The 12,828-nt window shown below is 36.0% G+C and overlaps 1 protein-coding gene across 1 annotated transcript; it reads right to left on the reverse strand.

The window, feature by feature from the left end:
* Positions 1-2,817: 2,817 nt before the first annotated feature.
* LOC146524553 (T-cell surface antigen CD2-like) lies at positions 2,818-5,532 on the reverse strand. The gene is made up of 4 exons (XM_085133224.1): positions 5,088-5,532; positions 4,683-4,940; positions 4,132-4,258; positions 2,818-3,837 (listed from the first exon to the last, which is right to left on the reverse strand). Exons 1-4 carry the CDS (start codon positions 5,398-5,400, stop codon positions 3,831-3,833), a joined length of 705 nt encoding a protein of 234 aa, XP_084989350.1. The 5' UTR covers positions 5,401-5,532; the 3' UTR covers positions 2,818-3,830.
* Between the last annotated feature and the right edge of the window lie 7,296 nt (positions 5,533-12,828).

Here is a 12,828-nt window from a genome sequence, read left to right on the forward strand (position 1 = left end):
AACACTATCAGCTCAGTAGTTTTTACATAATGGCGCCCTCTAGTGATTAAGAATTATACAGCTTCAAAGCATTTTTGCACTGATGTTTACAGGAATATCATAAAAATAATACTTTCCTATATTCTGTCATCAATCTGAAATTTGGAAATTACACTTATTAAGTTTTGCCAGATTATTAGTTCTGAATTATTGCAGTGACATATTTGTAGGTGGCATCTTCACAGGGGTCAGGTAGGTTTGAAGTGTGTGTCATCAGTTATTGATTTTATCACAATGTCAAGCCAAATAACAGAGAAAAAGATGTTTGATATTTTTTTGTTTATGCTAAAGTGCTGTTTTGAATGAGTTTTGTTAAATTATTTATAACAGCTATGAAAAAATCTCACTGTAAGAACAGCTATTTCAGATGCTGGAATCTCTGAGGTGTTTCTGTACATGATTCCTGACAAAACATAACAGCTTAACTAAATTGATATTACAGTTTTTATTGATTGCATTTGCACAATTCTCACAACAGAAACATAATTCTCACTACTCTTAATACAGTTCTGAAATCAGTAACACATTAATCATTCTCATCATTTTCACACACTGCTGTTGTTTCTACACATACTTCACCTCTAAGATATTTGTTACTGTTCTGTTACAGGTTGCTGTTAACACGGCCCCTGACACAAGTGATATGTGTTTGACATATTACCATATTTGACATGGTAAAGCTTTTACACCTGATGTCCTTCATGATGCAATGTTCACCATTTATCCAGATTTGTGACTGGCACCAGCCATCCCAACCCCAACCCTAACCTGCCTGTGGGATGTGTGTGTGAACTTCCCTATCGAGCAAACAGAAACTAAACAAAGGCAGGTCACAGAGTAAGTCTGGTCATGTCCGCAGTTCTTATCACTTACTTTTTCCTTTCCCTCACATCATCTTAAGTAACAAATACAATGCATCGCATTATTAGGATAAGCTAATCAGGTAAGTTCAATTAAATTAATATTTAGATGTTCTTTAGTGTTGTTGTCAGATCTCTGTGTTTTACTCACAGACTTATATAAACGTTTGCATATAATTTATTTACTTCAACTGATACAAACAGATCCAGAAAAAATATGTTTGTTTTAAGTAAATATTTAAATTCTTTAAAAATGGGGACACCAGAACAAAACTTAAAAACTAGAATTACCAGAGCAAAGAAGGACTAGAGTGCTTAAACAGAAACCAAAACACTAGTAATCATAAACCATGAAGTCACAGATTAATAATAATAATAAAATAAATCCAAACTCTGGGTCACTGACCCAGAACCGGACAGTCATGGTTTGGCCTCCCCAAAACAACTCACCATTATTTAAGCAGTGTAGGATCATCTTGAAAGAATAGCAGAAATCACAGCCAACTTTCAAAGAAGAGCGTCAAATGTCCTTGAAGAACCCTGGATAACTATTCCTGAAAGCTACTTAAAGAAATCACAAGAAGATTTACTTAACAGAGTTCATACTGTGTTGAAGAATAATGGTGGTCATATCTGATATTAAGCTGCTAGAATTGCACTAAAAAAAGAGCCAGAGAGAACGAGGGAGGGATTCAATAAAGAATTTTCAGTCCAGAGTATATTATTTGATATATTCTACAAATGCACAAATGTTACAGTGTAGCTGTACATAAAGAAAAATATATGAAAGCCTCTATTTTCACATAACATCTTTGGTAGAAAGAAGCGTTATTTGCTTTGTTGCGATCGTGGTTCAAGAGTTGGGAGTTCGTCTTGTAACCGGAAGGTTGCTGGTTTGAGCCGCGGCTCATGAAACATGGCAGGGTTCGGTGGCTGAATCATCCATCCCCACCAATGCCAAAACCAAATCTTCGCACTTGTGCTGATATATAACATGTAAATATATATTAATGATATGCCACATATAAAAAGCTGAAAAAACTGCATGAATGAGGAAAGGAGAATGATGAAGAGCGCAGTGGACACTGATTAGCCCAAAGAAGGTGAGTAAGAAGATGATTGGACTAGAGTAAAGATGACAGTATTCAGACTGACAGCGTGAGAAAGTGGCAATGGTGAAGAGAACAGAGAAGCAGGCAAATGAGTGACTACAGATCTGCCCTAGTGAACTCACACATAACGTTCATTACAATCTATTTAGTGACTGTCTTTAATATCACGGTTGCTACAGGTTTCAAATAATTAAACCCAGTTCACCACAAAGGACAACTAATAGTATCACCTACACAAACACAGTTTCTGTGTTTCTTCACTATTCAGCCTCTTTTGACTGAGCAGGCAGCTTTTAAGTAAACCTTCTACTTTACTAAGATGCAAACAGGCAAAACCTCTGACCATGTTTCCTGTTTTAGTGATCAGCTTCTAAATAAGAATGTGTGACCTCAGAACAGGCAGGATGTGACTACAATACAACTGCAGAGACTGAGAAGACAGACTGCAGTCATTAATTTAGTAATACTAAAACTCTAAAACTCCTAAACCAATTTTGTAATTTTATTCAAGATTCAATTCAGGATTTTTCACGTACATAGTTATACAAGTATAACACGTAGTGAAATGTGACCTGATACGCTCCTCGACTGTGCAAAATATAGAGAGGAAAACATTATATACAGTAAGTAAATAGATATATACAAAGAGGACATTATGTGCAATATTGTCCAACTTATTATGCTTTTTCATCGACACTTGATATTTACAGCTAAATTAAATTAACAAGTTAAAGGGGTTTTTAAGCACTTTGAAGTTGGTTTACACAAAAATTACAAAAAAAAGTGTGTAATTAAGCCACAATTGTTTTTAATTTAAGAAATGTAAATAACAGATTCCGTCAAACCTTGAAGCACCTTCACAGACATTATTGCTTGTTATTTTGCTCAGTTTTGAAGTGTTGTCTGAAGTTCTGTTCGTTGATGTTATATGTCAGGTAAACCCGTCATTGTGCACAGAAGGAAGTGAAGCAATAGTAACTGCTACTACACAAACCACAAGCACACATGCAGGTTTTAAAATGAAAGGCCTCATTTTTATTCTTTTATTTATTTTTGTTATATTCTACTGTGTCACTACATTTAAATCTGGACTGATGAACACAGACTGCAGCACATATTTTAATGAATTCATTTTTTAATAAAAGCAGTTTGTACAATGTTTGTAACCTGTGTTCATGATTACATTTATATACAATACAGTATATGGAGAAAATGAGATACTAAAATAAGAGGACAGAAACAGAAGATGAGGTTTACCCTCTGATGTTTTATTATAAACTGTCTGGACAGGTCAGCAATACCTCTTCTTCTTCCATCTGATACTTTTAGGGGCCATCCCAGCAGTCCGTCTTCCTATCCCTAGTATCCTCTCCTATCATATCAGCTCTCTGCATGTCCAACATGACAACCATGTTGTCTCCAAACTGCTCAACCTGAGTTGTGCCTCTAATATACTAATTTCTACTCTTGTCCATCCTGGTTACTCCCAATGAAAAGGAACTAACATTATAAACGAAACCATGAACTAAAAATATAGATCTATAGATGACACTCAAAGGTAAACAGAAGGTAGAATGTGAACAGAAGATTATTGAGCTTGAACACCAAACTCACCATTACCCACAATGAACCTAAAGCCCCATTGAACAAAATTAATTTGAAAAATGAGTAAAACCCCAAAAAATCATAAAACTCACAACCCTGGGTAAATCACGTGGGTGACTTGGGATTACTCTGTCTCCACCTCTATCTCCCCTCTTTGACAACTTGCTTTCCTTGCTGTTGTGTGAGACTGACATCAGTAAACATTATTGCCTGGTCATCTTCTTCCTCGGCAGAGAAGCAAGAAGAATAAAGTAACATTAGTGAGTCATTAAAATAATTGTTTGAGGTCTAAACAGAAGTTTACCATCATTTCTTCAGCAGACTGAAAATTGTGAAATGGTTTCACTGATTCTGACCAAAATACACACAAAAAAAAAGACTTTTAATTTTGCTCACTTCTGGCTTTTTTGATGTATCAACAAACTTTTGGCAAAGAATGAAAAAATGTTTATTTAAAAAACAGCAAAAAGAAAAATTGTTATATGTAATTATAAAAAGAACAAAGTTTTTTTTACCTTCCTGTTTTGTAGGTTTGTTTTTTTTTTTGTTTCTTTCTCCGAGAACAGATGACTGCTACACCCACAACTAAGAAAACTATCAGTGCTAAGAGAACACCACCCATCAGTGTTAAAATTCCTGCTCCTAAAATAAATGAAATAAAAAAAAACAAGTCAACATGTGTTTTTATGGCAAAACACAAGGAGACAATAGAGAAATTTACATCAACAAATTCACTGCATTAAAGTTTTAATTTATTAATGTGCCATCAGTGATTATTACTGTCAAACTGATTAATATGCAATCAATGAAAATGAAGCTTATAGCCCATAAATAAATGATTTATGAAAGGAGTACAAATTGACCATTTTGGTCACTAACTTCCCAAGGGCAAGTCAGAGCAGATACATATTCACACTACAGTAGCAGTACAAATATCTAAAAAAAAGACCAGTTTCTGCCTTTTGTCAAGCTCTCGAGACTACTACCATGAGCTGGATGACTGGGAACCTACACTGACTGAATTGCTGAGTCAGTATTAGATATTATTTACAAAGACCTCACTCACCACAGGTAGATATCCTCTCTTCTTTGGAGACATTACTGACGTTGTTCCTGACTGAGCAGACCAGATTTCCTGAGATGTGCTGTTTCAAAGTGATGATGTTACTCTCATTATTTACAGAAAGGAGCTCAGCATCTGTCAGTGTGCGTCCATCCAGAGTCCAGCTGTACTGAGGACTGTCCCCTCCCTCAGAGGAGCAGGACACCCTCATCTCTCCCTGGGACAGACACTCAGAGACCAGCAGGACAGAGGACACAGGAGCTGAGAGAAAAACAGACAAATGAGTTTAGATTTAAAAATCAGAATCATTTTCTATAGTCTCTAAAAAGAAACAAGGAAAGAACAAAATACATGTATTTGATAGTTTGTGATATATTATTTAGTTTGCCAACAGAACAGAAAAAATACCTTGAATAAACAACTGTAAAATACGCTGATCTGATCTTCTTCCATCTGAATCAAAGGCTTGAAGAGTATAATTATCACTGTCACTCCTGCTCAAGTTATTGATCCTAAATGTCCCATTACTGAGGAAAAGATACCTATGTTCTGTGGTTTTAAAACTGATCATGGTCTTTTTCACATTAAATATTTTTAATGAATCCTTCAACAATTGGTATTCAAGTATTTCCGAGATGCTGCCCAGATGGATGTCCACAGTTCCTCCCAAAGCTCCATAGCACTTAGTTTCATCCTGGCTGCCATCACAGTAAGTTCCCATACCTGCCAATGCAAAGTAAACGGAAGCAAAATTTACACAATTTTGAGTGTTTAGTACCTACAAGAACTACAGTTTTTCTTTTCATTTAGCATTTGCACATGTTTAACAAAAACAGAAATTGCGGTTTTCTGTTTACTGTTTGCTAAAGTGTACACTATGCAATCAAGCATTTACGAGAGGACCCAAGTGCAGAGGTTTGGCAATAGTAACAATAACAAACAAGAAATTATGAACAATTAACTTTAACTTTACAATAGCTTAAAAAAATATACAATAAAGAATAAGTTACAATAACTTGCCTTCAACTTTTCCATTGTCTTTAACATCCAGGGTGAAATGAATGTTTTTCTCTTGGACTCCGTTTGAATTAAAGACCTCAATGCTGTATTGACCTGAATCCTTCCTCCTCAGGTTTGTGATCTTGAGTGTCCCGTTCTTGATTATAAACTGTAGTCTGTTGTTAAATTCCTTGTCTGTTGTTATTTTTTCTTTCTTTATATTGAACACAGTTATGTTCACCATGGGAAGCACCTTCAAACACTTCATTTCACGGCCACTAGCATTAGTCATCACTTGGATATACACAGTTCCTTTAAGAAGAGGAGCGCATGGGCATGTGTTCTTGGTAAGATCACATGTAGTCTCATGAACTGAAACGTGAGCTGGAAAAGATGCATTCACATGAACATGAGCTGAAATTATTCACACTACAAATACTAATGCTTGGCTACTTTATGAAGATGATCTTACCATGAATTCCCCCTGCCACAAGCACAATGATAAGAAACTGCTCCGTGCTCTTCATTAAGGCACGTTGTGATTTTAATCTTTAAAAATGACTGTAGAAAATTATGAACAAAGCTGGGTATAAATCAGTATAACATATATACTGTTGTTTACTGTTTTAGACAGTATTTTTTCAGCATACATTCACATACATATCTTACTTTTCTATCGCTGCTCTAATTACATCGGCAAAACTAAGTCTCTAGAGAACACTGTAGGGTGACACTTTCACAGCATATCAATGCAAGTATAAAAAAAAATGAATGTCACGTATTCTTGACATATCCTTTTGAGAAAGAACAGGCAACATGTGCGGTGACAAGTTAATTCACAAATAGTTCAGAACTTCCTGTGGGGAGAGCTGTACTGCTTAGCACTCTTTACAGGGTGTGCAGGAGTGATGCCTTTTTATGTTTGTAGGTTTGGATGAGTTTTCTTTCTGAAAGGAAAGGAGATAAACAGTATAGAACAAATAAAATTTAAATAACCAAGGAAAAACCAGCTTGTTAAAATGCTGCAAATCATTGCCACAAAATGGAACTATGAAGTAATGTTTTCCAGAAAATATTAAAACATTGAATTCTCATATCTATCAAAGCAGGCTGAATTCAATATAAAAATGTAGATGCACGACTCACAAGTAATCAAACTTGCCTACAGTATTTGTGTAAAGAAGACAAATTTAGGTAATCTAAATGTATGCATCTGTAATATGCCTTGAATCTTGTATTGTAAATGTAATTAACTTAAAAATTGCAAACAAGTTAAAGCAAACATTACAATTTTGTAATTACTTTTAATTTTTAATTGAAAAATAGGTTGAATATTTTGTACTTTATTAAAAAAGATAAAAACATTTAATTTCTTACTTACGTCAGTAAACAGCTGGAGTGATGGTTAAACATTAACAGAAGAAGAATTACCATCAAGGAAATAAGGATAAACATGATCCACTTCCAAATTAATGAATGCCTACATCAGCACAGGCTGAGGCAGTGACCCACTTACGAGCGCTCAACTGGAACCGGGCACAACTCATCTGTGAGAAAAGACACCCACACATGAGTACTTCCTGCATTACAGAGCAGAGATAGAAGCTAGCACTCTGAGAGACGTGCAGTGAAACTGTTCGAGTGGTACAGGGCTACTTTGAACTAACAGACCAGTCATATATATATATATATATATATATATATATATATATATATATATATATATTAGGGGTGCAACGATACACAAAATTCACGGTTTGGTCCGATACTTTGGTGTCTTTGGTGGTGCCTTTTTAATTTGTCATTTACTAAAATTATAAATATATATATCATAACTCAAAAGTACAGTTTTTAAATTTAATGTTGCTGAAACAACAAAATAATAGAAATAAACAAATCTATAAGATCGAGAAATCACTCCTCTTTGGAAAACAGAGTTTATTACAGAGAAATGGCTCTTTCCAAAATAAAAGCTATACTATACGCTTCTTCTGGGCTATATTCTCAGCAGCATATTAAACATATCAGGTCCCTGTGAGGAGAATCATGTGCTAACGGCTGTCTAAATGACTCGGGTAAAGTTTGTAGCATGCGTGCTTGTTGTTTTTGTCTGCTTCCACTTTCTTTGCACTAGGATGATGTCGGTGTAAATTATGGAACGCCAGGACTGCCATAATGAATTAATTAAATACACCATTAAATAATTAATTAAATGTGTCAATAATTAATTAAAATGGGAAATAATTAATTAAATAAATAGTTATGACACATGTAATTAATTAATTATTGACACATTTAATTAATTATTTATGTATTTCACATTTTAATTAATTATTGACACATTTAATTAATTATTGACACATTTAATTAATTAATTATTGACACATTTAATTAATTATTTATGTATTTCACATTTTAATTAATTATTGACACATTTAATTAATTATTTAATGATATATTTATTTATTTTATTTTGGCAGTCCTGGCGCCTGGCTCTCATCATGAAATAATTTTATCTGTCAACCTCACCCATCAAACGCAGGGGGCGGGGTTAACGCTGATCGACTCAAAACCATTGCTTTGGCCTGGTGGCCATTGTTTTTAGCACACAACAACCAGCATGTGGAAACTAACAGAACTGAACTTTGAAAACCCTGTTTATGTGTGTCACCAAATACAGTTTTAATATTTTTTTAGCCGAGAATGTAGTGGTTTAATCCTCATGTGTCTGGTCGGTTTCTCAAGATAGAGCCTCTTTGCAAAAGTGCTTCGACGATTTCGGAGATGTCTGCCCAGTCTCACGGCAAAGCGTGGATAGACCCGCTCGCCTCACAAGCAAACGAGCTGTTATTACCACCGACAAAGCTCAGGCCCCGGTACACAGCTGTAATAACCCCCGCTGACACGGACTTCTTTTACTGAGGTTATATTTATCAGGGTTTTATTTCCTGATGTTCGTCATACATGTTTCAGTATAATTCTGAATTATAACTAACATTAAAAACATGTTTAAGGAGGAGAGAGAGCAAATAAATTCGATTAACAGCTGATCTTTGGGTTTTTGTTCAGTAATCAGTGTGACCTGTGTATAAACGCATAAAAGAGATAACGTTGGTGTTTCCTCATGTAGTAACTGCTGGCTTTAACTGTACAAAGGTTGTTCGAAACTATGACACACATACAGACTTCATGATGTTCGGCTAATATTTTTATTGTGAATATTAATCATGAGGGTAAATGGACCTGTACACCACAGAGCGAGGTCAGCATATCCACGATATCTTCAGCTCTCTGAGGTAACACAGAGTTTCCCAGCTGACTAATCTAACTGTCATCTACGAATAATTCACGGGTCATATCAATATGATTTTACAGAAAAGCATCCTTAGTACTGCCAACTATTCCAGAGACGTGAAAATCTACAGCATAAAGAACACAAAAATATAGCAGTCTAACGCAACACTGTAACAGAGATGAAGCGTCAGTTTGTCAAAGTGGAATGAAAGCGATTGGTTGAACAGGTGTTCGTGATCTGTGTTTTCTGCATTTTCATCAGCGTAAGAGACTCAGCAGTTATAACAGTTATACATTTAATAAATTACCAAATGAACGCAAGAAACGAGCAAACCTGTTCCGACAATTTGAGTTTGTATTCCCTCAGCTGCAGACTGTTTAAATGTTTGAGAGGAAGATTAGATATAAAGCAATCGTCAAACATAGACTCAGTCTGCGTTCACATTTGATATGAGGCCAGGACGGATAATGGCTGTGTCCTGTTTTAAGATCATACATGTAAAATTGTTGTCTGACCTCCGTCGATCCAGCCGCTCAGAGTTAACTGAAGTTAACCTGGATAAATTATAGTTAAGGAGTATCACAGATAACACCCACGTGAGCTGTGTGACTGTTCACCACTACACTGAAATCAGTAGGCTATTACTGAAATACACGTGCTATTTCATAAACTATGATATAAATACTAAAGTCCTACTAACATGTTTAGTTTTAAAGGACACCTTCCTGCCTTATTAGCAGTATTAGTTTTCTTCTAACATCCAGAAGTCTGCACCATGTGTTTCATAGTTTGTAACAAACCTTTGACAGTTAAACAAGACATGACCGAAAAAGCAAAAAAAAAAAAAAATAAATAAAAAGAGAGAGAGAGAAAAAAATCACACAAATTATATGTTAACCTCATTTATTTTTAGTTAAGTAAACTCTAAAAATTCTAACAGATCGCTGGTGCTTAGAAAACCTATTAAAAACAGATGATATAATATTTCTGTCCAGGTTGCAGTCTGCATTATGAACATGTAGTTGGAAACTCTGCTCCTCTCGGTGGAAATGCGCCTTCTCTTTCCTCTTTGTATAAAAACATTTTAAAAGTCAGTTTAATCTCAAAATTTACTGTTAAATCCAAAACACACCAGATAAAGAAAAGCGAATGGTTCAGTCTAACACATGTGCCAGTGAACCATTAAACGTCTGTAAAACTGTGCAGTTATGAAACGTAACTTTAACCTCAGCCAAACCGATTTGCTCAGTTGTAAATAAAACAGCGAAGTAAACGTGACCCGACAGACAGAACCTGAGTGAATTAAGTCCAGCGTTTAACCACTGAGAGCTAAAACTCAGGTGAGGTTTCAAAGCTGTGCCGGTGATTGGACATCAGCCGCTGATGAAGTGGGTTCGCCAATAAAGTGCTCTGTTGGGAAACAAGCTCCAGCAGCTCTGCGCTCGGGAAAAACTATATTTACTTATCTTGTGCAGAAAAATGTGCTGACGTTGCGTAATATCGAGCACCGGCTGCCCAGTTAAACTGTGACTATCACCAGATAACGTTGGCGTGTTTCTTGAATTAGCAGCAGGTGTTAAACAGCTGACAGGTGAGGAGGAGGATGCATGCAGGTAAACTGAGGGTCTGTTGAGCTGATCGCTGGTTTCGTGAGAAAAATGTCAGCTCGTTCTTTATGTTACAGAAGCACAGAGACACAAGACCAGGTGGAAAGAGACGATCGTTCGGTGAAAATGAGAATCTGCGAATGCAACACGTGGAACACGGAGAGTGGAATATGTAAACAAACCGGTTAACGTAACCCCCTCGGTGCACTCTGCATGCTGACTGTTAGCAGAGCTACTGAAATCTCTGAAAACATCTGAGCACCTTTGCAAACATGTATAGAACATGTTTGCAAAGGTTGACAACCTGACCCGACATGTGAAGATTACAACGCGACATTCGCGGCTAAAACACGGTTAAAAGTGTAGTTGGTGACAGAAAAACGGGGTATTTTAAAACTACACCACCAACATTGCTGCCTGTGATTTGAAATGCATTCTGGGATACCTGGCTGCCCCAAGTCTACACAAGCAATCGATTATCTAGGATCGACCTGTTTTGACTTACTTTGCACGGCAACCAATCAAATGTTAGAGAAGCTGCATGGGCAGCGTTAACCCCGCCCCCTGCGTTTGATGGGTGAGGTTGACAGATAAAATTATTTCATGATGAGAGCCAGGCGCCAGGACTGCCAAAATGAAATAAATAAATATATCATTAAATAATTAATTAAATGTGTCAATAATTAATTAAAATGTGAAATACATAAATAATTAATTAAATGTGTCAATAAATAATTAATTAAATGTGTCAATAATTAATTAAAATGTGAAATACATAAATAATTAATTAAATGTGTCAATAATTAATTAATTACATGTGTCATAACTATTTATTTAATTAATTATTTCCCATTTTAATTAATTATTGACACATTTAATTAATTATTTAATGGTGTATTTAATTAATTCATTATGGCAGTCCTGGCGTTCCATAGTAAATGTGCAGTCATATTCAATGTGTTCCCACTAGTGCTGTCAGCATTAATCTCGTTGAAATGACGTTAACGCCATAACGCCGCAAATCTCTGTTAACGAGTTACCGCGGATCGCCCCGCGTGTGGGGCTGGACGGCGTCAACACGTTAACGAGCTAATTGCGCTAATGCACTAGTTCCCACCATTGTAATTGAGCATTGCGTGACACATCCGACATACTGTTTTACTTTTGTCCATGACGCGCTTACCATCAGGGTCTTGCTTCACATGAAAACCAAAATAGTTCCAAACACCAGATCTGAATGAGGGTGGGGGAGGTTCAATTTGCCATGTTGCAACGAGCTTAACTTCTGTCTCGCTAGCTTGCGCTGCACTCAGTGAATCTGCGCTCGACGGTGCAGCCTAGGTGGAGTAGTCGAACACAGATCCACTGAGCCCTCAACACAGACAGCATCGTCAGAAGAAAAGTTGATAAAATAAAATAAAAATTTTGTATTGTTTGATATATGCGTACATATGAGTACCGAACCGAAAGCACTGTATCGAACGGTTCAATACCAATACGAGTATTGTTGCACCCCTAATATATATATATATATATATATATATATATATATATATATATATATATATATATATATATATATATAATTACATTGCTGCTTATATTGCACCTCACAGCATATATAACCTTTATACAACTGTATATATCTGTGTAACTTTCAAATAAAAGATAAAAGTAATTTTAATGTAAAAATCTACATACTGCCAATGGAGAGATGCCAAACTGTCTTTCATTGTACTTGTAGTTATTCATGCTAGCAATAGCAGCTTCCTGTGACTGCGTAGGTTTGCTGACACTGCTGTTAATGGTGCAGCAGCTGCTGTAGCCACGGTGGCTAGCATGGTGGTTAATTTGACACCTTTTGATGCATTTATTTCTATTTTTTTCTCTTTCTTTCTTAGCTTTTCAGCTCCACTTTTTCGCTTTTTTTATCCATCTTTATTCTCTACTCCTACCACACTAAACTGTGTTCGGCATAGTGCATGAATGCACATGGAAGGGACTGGTTGCATTAGGATATTTGATTGGGTATTGCATTTGCTCATGAAAATAATGCACAGCAGCCCTTAATGTCAGCTGTAGCCTGTATAATTACATCAACACAGAGAAAAGATTATTGACCCATCAGCCCACAAGTGCATCAGCCCACCTGGAAAATGCCTGGTACGTCTGTCATGGTCCTGGATCTTTGACCCAGGGTTTAAGGTTTGCTTGACGTTATTCATTAATGGAACTATGAGATACGTAT

Source organism: Neolamprologus multifasciatus, chromosome 2, assembly GCF_963576455.1.
Source record: "Neolamprologus multifasciatus chromosome 2, fNeoMul1.2, whole genome shotgun sequence".
NCBI classification, from domain to species: domain Eukaryota; kingdom Metazoa; phylum Chordata; class Actinopteri; order Cichliformes; family Cichlidae; genus Neolamprologus; species Neolamprologus multifasciatus.

Coding starts and splice junctions, on each gene's coding strand:
- LOC146524553 (XM_085133224.1), bottom strand. CDS start 5,400: ATGGGAACTTACTGTGATGGCAGCCAGGATGAAACTAAGTGCTATGGA. Junction 4,941..5,087: donor TTTACAGTTGTTTATTCAAG/GTATTTTTTCTG, acceptor TTTTTCTCTCAG/CTCCTGTGTCCTCTGTCCTG. Junction 4,259..4,682: donor AGAGAGGATATCTACCTGTG/GTGAGTGAGGTC, acceptor CATTTATTTTAG/GAGCAGGAATTTTAACACTG.